The following is an 11,768-nucleotide window of genomic DNA, read 5'->3' on the forward strand; positions in this document are numbered from 1 at the left end:
GCCTTCCTCAACTCACTCTGTAGCCGCTCTGGCTTACATGCCCCGATCACCAAAGAGAGGGCAGAAGGTGGCCCACCAACGCCATACTTTGTTGGCAACATTGGAGGTTTCTAGGCTCAACAGGCCCCATTACCTAGGCCCCTGGTAAAGCCAGCAGCCTTTCTCTCCAGGCACAGGGGCAAAAACAGGCCACCAGCAAAATGGCCATGTCATTCTAAAAGGGGATTAGAAATGAGTGAGAGATGTTTAGGCTCTGTCACCCCGCAACGAGGTGGGGTGAATGCGGCCTGGAGCAGGCCAGACAGGGGGAAGCCCATGAGCCCGGGGCCCGGCGAGGCCACCAGGCAGCACACCAGGAGCAGAGGCTCACCCCCGACAGCAGCACGTCTCCAGACTCCTTGAGGGCTGCCTCCCGGGAGTCCACGTACAGCACGGCGCCCGCCAGGAGCTGGTCGTCCAGCTCTCTCCAGTCCGGTCTGCTGGCTCCCACGGCTAAGGAACAGCACAAGAGACCCTGAGCGCAGACAGGGGCCTGGGTATCGGGGACGCCCCTCCGCGGCAGCAGGACTGAATGAATGCCCATTCACAAGAACAGAGCCTGCCATGTGTGGCGTTGCCATCTCCTAGCCCACTCATTCCCTAAAGATTGTGAGGCAACTAAGCGTTCGTCTATCGGGTACCTACCACCTGGGAGATGTGTCACACATATTATTTAGTTCACTTTGTGTCTGGTTCCCATTTAAAAGATGCACTAACTGAGGCTCAAAGCTCAGGTGCTTGCCACAGGTCTGTATCTTGTGCGTGTACACCTAAGGCTCTGCCACGCTGTCTGCGAGACTGCAGCCTGCACATCACCGTGGTCCCACCCTCGGAAGAGGACCCAGCGGAGCCACACTCACAAACTGTGAGATAACAAACATGTGCTGTTTTCAGCTGGAAAAAAAAAATCAAATCTTTGCTGAAGATTCAGCTCATGTTCATTTCACCAAGAAGTGGTTTCTTTTGATTTCCCAAATCCTTTCAGGAATGGTCTTACTGTCCACAAAGCCAGGCTCGATACACTTTCCTACCACTGCCTGCCTCCCCATGGGCCCACATCGTAACACCAGTCCTGCAGGCTCAGGCCTTCAATTTGCTTTGCCCATTCCTCACACGTGCCACGCTTGGTTTCCTTCACAGACTGGCCTTTAGCTGGAACCATCTAATCACTTATCTGTTGACTTCTTTGTTGCTATCTCCCCTTAGGAGAAAGCAGGGACCTTGAGTGTGGTCTCCGTGACCGGCAGCCTCTGCAGCAGTGCCTGGCACAGGGCAGGCATCCAGTAAGTGTTTGAGGATGAGTGTGTAATAATGACACTTGCTCTTGCAGGCTCACCTGCCAATGTGTACAGGGATCTCAGGTTCTGAGTTCAGGCATGTGCTTGTCAGTAAAACACGGGGCACCGAGAGCATGTTTAAATGCCCTAGTCTCTGCCTGCACATGCGCCAGAATCCAGTCTTCTTACTGAAAACTAATACCGAGTAGCATTTAAGAGCCTCAGTTCAAATCCCAGCTCTGCGGCTAAGGACCTCTGACTTTGAGCAAGTTAGCAAGTGGCTTAATTTCTCTGTGCCTTAGTTTACCCATTTGTAAAAAGGGGTTGTAATAAAAATAGCTCCTTCTTCGTGAGGCTGTTGAAAGGATTAAATGACAGGGAGCACACATAAGGAGTTTAGAACAGCACCTGCAATTGCTCCTGCTATCACCCCAGGGCCATTTTATGTTCAGAGGCCCCAGGAATTCCCATGTTTAATATTTTATTTATTTACTCATTTATTCTTTTTTAGAGAGGGAGAGTGAGAGGGATAGAGAGATAGAAACATCAATGAGAGAGAAACATCATAGATCGGCTGCCTTCTGCATACCCCCTACTTGGGATCAAGCCCACAGCCTGGGTATGTGCCCTGACTGAGAATCGAACTAGTGACTTCCCGGTTCATAGGTTGACACTCACACTGAGCCACACCAGCCAGGCAGAAACTCTTATATATAGAGTTGCACCCATCCAATCACATACCAGAAAGTATTCACATTTCACATTAAATGTCTTTTGTGTTGTAATTAATTTTTTGTAGTTCTAAATGTTAAAAATAAATGAGTCATTTGGCTTTGTCATTTAAACTTCATTACATGAAAAAACTGAGCTGTGACTGGCCAATTGCCATAATGTTACGTTATATAGAAATTCTATTAGTTTCAGGTTTGCGGTTTTGGTTTCATGTTTTGGAGTGAATACTGTTTCTAGGGCTCACAGTCTCTGAGGCCCGTGTGAAGCTTGGGATGTGGCAGAACACAGTTCTGCAGCTGCAGCCCTTGGTCCAGCCTAGGGGCCAGTCCACCACCAACTACCAGATACCACACCACTTACCATTGATGTGAGCCCCTGGCTTCACCCATTCGCCAAACAAAATGGGCTCTGTTGCCATGGTGACTGTGATGATCACATCGGCACCTGTCACAGCCTCCTGGACGGATGAACAGACCTGCACCTCTCCCTCCACTGTGTCTGCAAACTTCTCGGCATTTTCTTTAGTGCGGTTCCATATCCTCACCTTCGTTGGGGGCAGCAAGAGGGACATGGGTGCCGTGAATGTTTGGCTATTTACATTTCCACGAGCCCAGACATCCCGAGGAAAGCTGGACCCCTCGGGGTCAGGCTGTGCTTATGACCATAAGTCACCCTAGGAGGAAGGGAAGTTTCATCAAGGAGGCAACATTAATCTGTGCAGACACCTGGTCAGATAATTGAAAATGACCTTCCTCCAGCCCTTCCTTCTTAAAGAAGGGAGTTTTTCTGTTTCTTTTTATTTATTTCCTAAAGGCCCATCGTGCACCAGTGGGGTCCCTCAGCCTGGCCTGCACCCTCTCGCAATCAGGACCCCTTGGGGGATGACAGACTGCCTGCAGGGATCGGGCCAAAACTGGCAGTCTGACATCCCCCAAGGGATGTAGTAGTGCACAAAGTGTCAGGAGGCTGGGGAGGAGCCCGAGTCCAGGCCGGGCACAGACCAGCTCCCGCTCATCACGGCTCCACTGCGTCTGCCGCCACCGCTCCGTAGCGCTGCCTTGGAGGTGCGAGAGGCTATCCTTGAAGGAGAACTGCTCAGTGAAGACCTCATAGTGGCTGTAGGCCTGGACCCCAGCCCCCAGGATACATAGCACTTCACTGATGGGGGGCTTCAAAAACTGTCGCAACTGCACTCGCCAGCTGTAAGCCTGGTGTCTGGTGCCTGTCAGTCAACTGAGCGGCACTCCTGCTGTGGGAGTGCACTAACCCCTGGTTGTCAGTGCGCATCTTAGTGACTGGTCAACTGGTCGTCCGGTCGTCCGGTCGTTTAGGCTTTTATATATATAGATCTTTTTTATTGAGAATATTACAGATGTCCCCCATTCTAGGAGAGACATTTTTCAATTCTACATACGACATACAACATCATTAATGCATTTGCTACTACATAGCCCAATAATTAGCAGAGCAACTTCTGGACCTAGATAGGCTTAGACTCAACCCTGCTCTCTCACTTACTTCCCTGGAGTTACTCAACCTCATTTAGCCTAAGTTTTCATGTCTGTAATATGGGAATGATAAAGGAGTCATAGCAGGTATGGGGTTCTCTGTGGCAGGGCTTTGCATGGAATAACTTGATCTCTGAAGGGCCTGTAGGGAGTTAAATATCAGAGGGTCTGAGGAGTGAATGGTGCAGTGATGTAACGGGCAAGTGTAGTAGCTACAACTAGATCCCTGGCGGTGGGACCGGACAGCTTGCCTAGCAGATAACCATGTCTGGAGAGGGGCTGGCAGCCTTCAACTGAAAATGAGACCTAAACAATCTCTCATAAGGAAATATAATGTAGAAATAAACCTGTGTCTACATAAGTTTATCAACCAAGGTTCTGTGCATGCAAATGCAAACCCAATACAATATGCCCAGTCATAAGAGAATGGTTAACCATACCACCCTTCTTGATAGAAAGTTATGCAAATATTATACAAAAATTAAGGAATCTATGAAAGTAGTGATGTTAGAACATTCAATGAAAAGATGGGATATATAACTTTGTATATCTAATATGATTAAAACATAAAATGCTGGTGAGGGAAGACTGGAAACTGTGAACTATTGCTGTTTTTAAAATAGACATAAGGGCATTTTTCTATTGTTCTTGTCCTTATAGTCCACATTTCCCAATTATCCTAAAAACATCATACTTTAAATCAGCCCCAGCACTCTCACACATGTGCAAAAAATAAAAGCAGAATCAAATGTTCCCAGAAGGAAGAGTGAGGCATGTCTGGCGAAAGGTGGGCCCATATCTGGGCTGTAGAAGGGGTGCTGTAGGCTCCTGCTCTCTAGGCCTCTCCCAATTCCGGAATCCATAACCCTGAAGACTTAGACTCCCAGGTTCTCCTAAGAGACGTGTGGGGGGGGGGAGGGGAGGGGGCACAAAAGGACAAGTGAGGGGACTAGACAACAGGTATAATATAGCCCTTTAAACTAACTGCTAGGCTGGCTGCACCCTCAGACAAACCCTGTGAGCTGAGACACTGGGAAGAGGTGATCAGGCCTCCCCCACTCTTTGTTGGACCCAGGAATTCTTGGAAAGTCATTAAAGGATGGTTGAGATGGGACTCTCCCTCACTGTCCAGCATGGCCCTGCTGCAGTGACGGAGCAGACCCCGGCCAGGGCAGCTCCCCAGTGCCCAGCCCTCCCAGGACTTACCTCCTTGAAGGAGAACTGCTCAGTGAAGACCTCATAGTGGCTGTAGGCCTGGACCCCAGCCCCCAGGATGCACAGCACTTCACTGCTGGGTGGCTTCAAAAACTATTTGAGAGAAATGAAAAGGAAACACTGCAGTGAATGAGGAACACATGGAGTTTGAGCCGAGTGGCTCCGCCCACCTTCAACTCCCTCAAGCATGCGCTGGCAGCACCCCTGCCCATCCCCAGGGAACTACCATTTAACGCTCTGTTTTCATGACTTTGGCTTCTTAGATTAAGCCCTAGAGATCTAACACATGGTACGGTGAATATAGACAACAACATCCTATCTAATAATCCTATCTAATAAAAGAGTAATATGCAAATTAACCATAACTCCACAACAAAGATGGTGGCGCCCATAGCGGCGGGGCAGGACACTGGTGGCATCACCCTGACAACATGAGCCCAGCAGGCATTGCCTTGGTGACCCGTGAGCAGGTCATGCGGCTCTCAAGCAGGCAAGCAGGCCGCAGGCAGCACCCAGCAGGGCCTGCTCCCGGTCATCGCGGTGATCTGCGAGCAGGCAAGCATGGCCGGCAGGCAGCACCCCACCCTGGCCACAGCTCCAGGGAGAGAACAACACGCAGGCGAGTCCAGGAGCCTGAAAGATCAACACAGAGGGGCGCCTTCTCCAAGCCTCCACAGTGTGGCTGGGGCCAGGCCCCCAGCAGACACACACACACACACACGGGGTGACTGCTCTGAGCCTCCAATGCAGGGGGACACACACACTCACACACACACACACAAAACACAGTGCCTGCTCCGAGCCTCCAATGCAGCTGGGGCAGGCCCCCAGCGGACACACACACACACACACGGTGCCTGCTCCAAGCCTCTGCTGCCAGACTGTGGCCATCAGTAGGGCATCCACTGAGGGCTCTGGGACTGTGATAGGGGCAAGCTGGGTGGAAGGACACTCACCCCGCATTGCACAAATTTCGTGCACCGGGCCTCTAGTTGTATTATAATCAGCAAACTTGCAAAAAGACTAGAATTTAATCATTGTAACCACTGAAAAGAAAGGATCTATATATATAAAAGCCAAATGACTGGAACAACAGAATGACTGGAATGACTGAAATGACCGGTCGCTATGACGAGCACTGTATCAGCCAACCAGCCTGATTGGGGTCCTAATTGGCCCGCCCCAACCTCCCACAGCCCCTCCCCCAGATCAGGGATGGGGACGGCCAGCCAACTTCCTGCAGTCCCTCCCTCCAGCTGGCCCTGCCCCTGATCAAACCCCCCTACCCCGATTGGGGACAGGGCTGACAGCCAACCTCCTGGCCTCTCCTCCCAGCTGGCCTGGCCCCCATTGCCCCCACCCCCCATCTCCCAACCTGATTGGGGAAGAGGCCAGCCGGCCAACCTCTTTTTCCCTCCTCCCCCCGCCACCGGCCTGGCCCTGATGGCCCCATCAGACCCCACCCATGCACAAATTCATGTACCAGGCCTCTAGTAATGATATAACATGATAGAGGTGCTAATTATCACTCAGTGGCAATCATATTACAATATATAAATGTGCTAAATTAACATGCTATGCCCCTAACATTTACAGTGTTAGGTGACAAACATATTTTTTAAAAATCTCTTGGGAAATCAAGGAGGTGTCATTTTGTGTTTTTGTTCCTCTCAGGAGAGTAGGAGAGAAAGAAGGCGCCTTCATTGAGCACCTAATATATGCCAACACTTTCCCTGCACAACCTCATTTAGCCCAGACAATGACTGCATGAGCTAGACACTTCTGTCTTCCTCTTACAGGTGAAGAAAGTGAGACCCAGAGCAGACCAGTAACTTGCCCAGGGCCCCACAACTACCACTTGGGTGGTGGAGTGCTAAACCCACAGCTTTCCTTCTCCAAAGCCCACATTCCTTCTAATGCTACCCCCTCTTAGGGATGTGAAAAGCCACGCCCAGGCCTCAGAGCTCCCAGGTGCTAAGTGCTGCCTGGAGATGTGCCCTCCAGACCCGGTCTAGGCTGTATTTGCTGAGCCCGTCCCTGTTTGTCTTTTCTCAGCCCGTCTCACTTTAAAGCGGAATGTGGAGCTGGCATTTGTGGCACAGACTGAGGGTGTGTGTGTGTGTGTGTGTGTGTGTGTGCATGGGGTTCTCATCAATTCATATCATGTCAGCTCTTCAGTGAAACCTTTCTTACCTCTGACAGCACTTATAAATGCGTTTGCTTGTACTGACCTACAGGCCCATGAGGACAGGAGCTGCCTTGTTTGCACAGAACTGGCCCTAGGGCAGGGTTTCTTGACCTCAGGACTACTGACATTTGGGCTGGACCACTGCTGGCGGGGCGTGGGTGGGCGGGCTGCCCTGTGCATCACAGGGTGTTTGGAAGCATCCTGGCCCCTGTCCATTAGGTGCTGGCAGCACCTCCATCCATGCACCCCCACCTCTGACAATCAAAACTGTCTCCAGATGCTCAGTGCCCCGGGGCAGGTGGCACGGCTGTCCTGGGTTAAAAACCACTGGCTTAAAGGAAGGACACCAGTTTTTAAAGTAAGACCCCGTTCTGTCTTTTCTCTATTTAGCAAAATTTCGGCTCTGGGGTCTGGTCTTTCCTACATGCTGATTACTGAGATTCTGGAGTGTCACCTTAAAGTACCGGTCTCCTTAACATTAATTACCGGCCAAAGGAGGCTCAGAAACCTTATCAGGTGCTCACCTCCCCTATGGCTGCAGGAGGGGTACCACTCCCGACACAAGCTATTGTCACAGAATCTGCTTTGAAAAGGTTTCAAAATGACCGATATCCACAGGCCAGTGCCCAATCAGGAGACCTGGGTGATCTTTCCTCCACTAACCCACTGCTTCTGTTCTCAGCTAATAGCGATCTATTTCTGGGAGTAAGCCTGGGCTTCGGACATTGCAGTGCCCTGGAAAAGTGACCCTCGTCCTCTAAAACTAAATGTCTAATTCTGAGGGGTCACCTTACTCAATCATTTGTTGCCTTGAGGGTAACGTTACAATCGATGTATCTTTTCGTAAACAGTATAATGTTTGTAAGATTTATTGAATCATAGCAGGATTCGCCACGCCTCAGTCTTTTCCTGTAAGCATACAGATCATTAAAAACACGTATCTGAATCTGCTGGGCTTCTCACTCAGAGTCGGCAAGCCTGTGTTTCACTGGCATTTAATAAGGCCTCTCAGTCTGGCTCTCCTACCTCCCCAGACCCCTCACGCCATGGGAGTCTGACCTCCAGCCACACCCGCCTCCTGGCAGTTTCCCAGGCACCTATGCCTCTGTCCCCACAGGGCCTCGGCCCAGGCTCCTTCTTCTTCCTGCCCCTCGAGTAACTCCTATTCTCCTTCAAATCTCAGCTCAGATACCCCTCACCCAGGAAAAGCCTTCCCCAATCCACCCTGGTGTACACTCTCATAGCTCTTCACCCCTTTCATCAGTGTACATGGCAGGGCTGTAGCTTCACAAGTATTGGTGTGATCTTTGCGTAATGTCTCCCCAAATGGACTTGGAGCTCCTTGAGGGCAGGCACTGTGTCTAGTTTTCCTTAACCATTCTAGGCCCCATGCTGAGCACAGGCCTGGAGCCGGGTGGGCACTCTAATATTTGTTGAGTAAACACATGCCAAGCATAAATCTTGCTAGAGTGTCGCCTGGGGAAAGCACGCCAGAGTCCCCAACTCAGGTTCTGTGCGACGCAAATGCAAAGCAGGTACAGGTCCCCCGGCCTGAGAACTCCAATACGTGTCCTCCCGAAGCCTGGGTGAGAGAAGAGGTGAGGGAGAAAACACCGCACTCTCCCAGAGCAAGGAGCAGAACAGGCCCTTGGTTCCTTACAGAGTAATCTACCTGCCGGGGAAGAGGGAAGGGAGCCCTGAGGCCACAGCCTCGGGCTTGGGAGCGCATGTTCCTGCCAGTGCAATGGCACCTGGAAGGAGAGGTGGTCTAGAAGCCTTTGGTTCCCAAGCGGCTTGATCATCAGCACCAACCAGAGACTTTTAAAAAACGAGGTTCTCGGGCCCGCCCTCAGGGCTTCGACCAGGGTTTGGGGGACACAGTCCCCAGGTGACGCTGTTGCACAGCTTGGGTTGGACACCTCTGATGGGGACAAGACCAGGCAGCCCTGGCAGACCCACAGCTACGTGTGTGTGACGTGGCGGGGGGTGGGGGGGCATCTCCATCCCCTGTGCACTCAGCGAGGCCAGTGATACTCGCTCTGCCTCCCTCACTGAATCCCAAGTGAAGGCGAGACGACGGGCTGGGGAGGGCTTTGGAAAGGACCCGCATCCTTCACCCATGGGAGGCAGTGCCGCCTGTCACCCTGTTCCTAAGTCAGCGATGAGCGCTGCCAAGGCAGCCCCTGTGTTATTTCGATTTGAACTGGGTCCGGATAGGATTTTTAAAAACCGGTACAGCAAGGCGTGTGCTTAGGTTCCCTTCCTGTCCAATGGCCAGTTCATCCTCATCTTCTTCCCTCTGCATCACCACACACACAGCCTGCCCGCCTGGTCTCCGCCGGCCAGCCGCTGCCAGATCCCATTTCCTGCACACTCAGGCCTCTAGCCCCGTGTTCCCAGACCTTTTCCACTTGATGAGCAAGACTGCCGACGTGACAGTCCCCACAGCCGCCGTCCAGGGCTGGTAACTCACCTCTGAAAATCCTGCTTTTGCTGTAGGAAGCCCTGCAGCTGCCAGGAACACGCCCCACTCCCAGCTCCTCCCCCTCCCACCCCACTCACTGGCTTCCTTCAGTCTTTACCCAGATGTCACCTCCTCAGTGAAGTCTTTTCTGGATAATTTAAAATGTAACCCCTTCCCAATAATTTTGATTCTGCTTTAGTTTAACGTACTAGTTGTTTTTTGTTGGCGGTGGCAGTGTTGTTGTTTTTAAAGCAGATCCTGGCATGTTATTCAACTCAAAAGAGCCTGCCTGTTTGCTAATTATCTCAGCAAATCACACTGTGCTTGTGTCCCTCTGCTCTGTTCGCTGCCATCCCCGACTGCGCAGGCGCGGGCCTCAGTGAGTCCGGCTGACCAGCAGGAGTCGGTCGGCTCGCTCCCTGCTTCCCGTGCGGCATGGCTCTGGCCTCTGAGCAACCATAGATTTACCAGAAACAGTAGCGCAGGGGCAAAAGCAGTTTTAGGAGTCAAAGGGGTCAAATTTTAAAGTCTTTCTCTGCCGCCTAGTAGCTCTGTAATCCTGAAGAACTCGCACATCCTCTCTGAACCACATTCCCTGTAACTGGCAAATATAGGCAATCACATCTACTTTGTAAGATTGAGGTGAACACCAGGAATGATGCATATCAGGTACCTGGGATCTGGCCAGGCTCCTTAAGTGATAGCTTATAAAGCTGTGAATTACTGCGCTCACCTGACACCCCATATCTGGCATGCAGAGTCCCAGCTATGTTCGTAAGAAGACCAAGATAAGTCCCCCACTTCTCCCTTAGACACGCAAGCTTGAAGCACCCACCCCACCCGCCCAACCCACCCAGGCACCATGCTCACCTTGGTGGCGATGGCAGACACAGCTGCTGTTCTCTTCGCAGTTATGACATTTCCATCCATGACCTAGGGCGGAAGGACAGACAGCAGGCACGGAGCACCCACCCACCACGTTCCGGAGAGAGGGCACTTTGAAAGCGTCACCCGAGAAGGCGCTATTGTGCCTGGCAAAGCGAAGGCTCATTTGTTACACCTGGACCCAACTCTTCCACTTCTGAGACATGCGACTTTGAACACACATCTTAACCATCCCCTAAGCACTATTTTCCTCCCTGTGAAAACAAAGGCAAGGCGCCACCGTCCTCTGTGTCGGCCATCCATCTCCCCTGGTCCTCACCAGGCAGTACGTGTTCCTGTTTTATAGACAAGGAGCCACCGCTGAGCAGACCAGGAAGGGTCCACGGCCCACCAGTAGCTGGAAAGCCTGGGCTGGGCCCGCTTCCCTGAGAGCCGCTGTTGGCAGGCAGCATGGGTGTCAACGCCACCCGATGAGCTAGAGTCTCTTCTCAGAGGAGGAATGAACAGTTAGGTTTCCTGGGAAGTAGGAGATTCTGGGAGAAGCTAAGGACCCAGGGTAGGTTTGGGTGGACTGTGGAGAGTGTCTGATGGGGCCTCAGCTGCCTGGCATCACAGGCACCTGCGGGCAGGGCACGGGCCTACATGTGGCATGGGCATTGCTGGGTCTCACACTAACCATCCGTGTGGCCTTAGACACAGTGGCTCAAGACCTCAATGGGAACTTGGGGGGCGGGGGACGGGGGGTAACAAGAAACCCTCAGGGAGGAATGGTGGCAGAATTGAATGAGGGAAGTTTCTCCTGCTCCGTATGTGCTCAGTGCCTAGTAGGTGGCAGTTAGGAAGGTGATGGAGGGCACAGGCCCTGGACTTGCACTGAGTGCGTCTGAAGTCCCTTACTACCACCTCAGCCTAGGTAAGCGGGGCCTGTTTCCCCCCCCCCTTTATTGAATAAGATATTACAAATGTGTCCTTATCCCCCCAATGTCCCCTCATCCCCCCAATCCCGCCCTCACCCTCACCCCTGTTGTCCACATCCATCACTTATGCTGATGATATGCATGCACACAGTCCTTCGGCTGCCTGCTGTTTTATGACTCCGTTCCCTCATCTGCAAAATAAGGGCACCTCGTAGGATGGTTTTGAGTGGAGTGTTCAGAACAGGCCTGCACTTCACGGGGTGCTCTCTCTCTGCCTACATTCCCATTCAATGATAAAACAGCGCACTGGGTGCCCTTGGAAAGGCTCAGGGGCTACAGGATCCCCCTTCTCCCCCCAATACAGAGCTCTTTTAATAATCTGCAGGCACACTTTCTCGCTCAGGTGCTGCTCCGCTGTGCAGCGGAGTCACTGGTCTGGGCCGGAGGGTGGCGAGCTGACTGCTCCCCAGCCGCAGCCTGGGAGCAGCGCGGGGCTGTGCGGTCTCCAGGCGGTCCCGGCGCAGATCCCCGGTCACAGACACC

General features: G+C 52.2%; 1 protein-coding gene across 1 annotated transcript in view; it reads right to left on the bottom strand.

Moving 5' to 3' along the window:
• CRYM (crystallin mu) overlaps positions 1-11,768 on the bottom strand; it is an 18,939-nt gene that overhangs the window by 1,902 nt on the left and 5,269 nt on the right. Inside the window, exons 2-5 of the mRNA XM_006752784.2 lie at positions 10,294-10,356; positions 4,763-4,864; positions 2,409-2,592; positions 371-492 (exon numbers count right to left, since the gene is read on the bottom strand). Coding sequence (XP_006752847.1) covers positions 371-492; positions 2,409-2,592; positions 4,763-4,864; positions 10,294-10,353 — 468 coding nt within the window. The 5' untranslated portion in view covers positions 10,354-10,356. The remainder of the gene's footprint in view (positions 1-370; positions 493-2,408; positions 2,593-4,762; positions 4,865-10,293; positions 10,357-11,768) is intronic.

This window comes from Myotis davidii, unplaced genomic scaffold, assembly GCF_000327345.1.
Source record: "Myotis davidii unplaced genomic scaffold, ASM32734v1 scaffold970, whole genome shotgun sequence".
Classification (NCBI taxonomy): Eukaryota; Metazoa; Chordata; class Mammalia; order Chiroptera; family Vespertilionidae; genus Myotis; species Myotis davidii.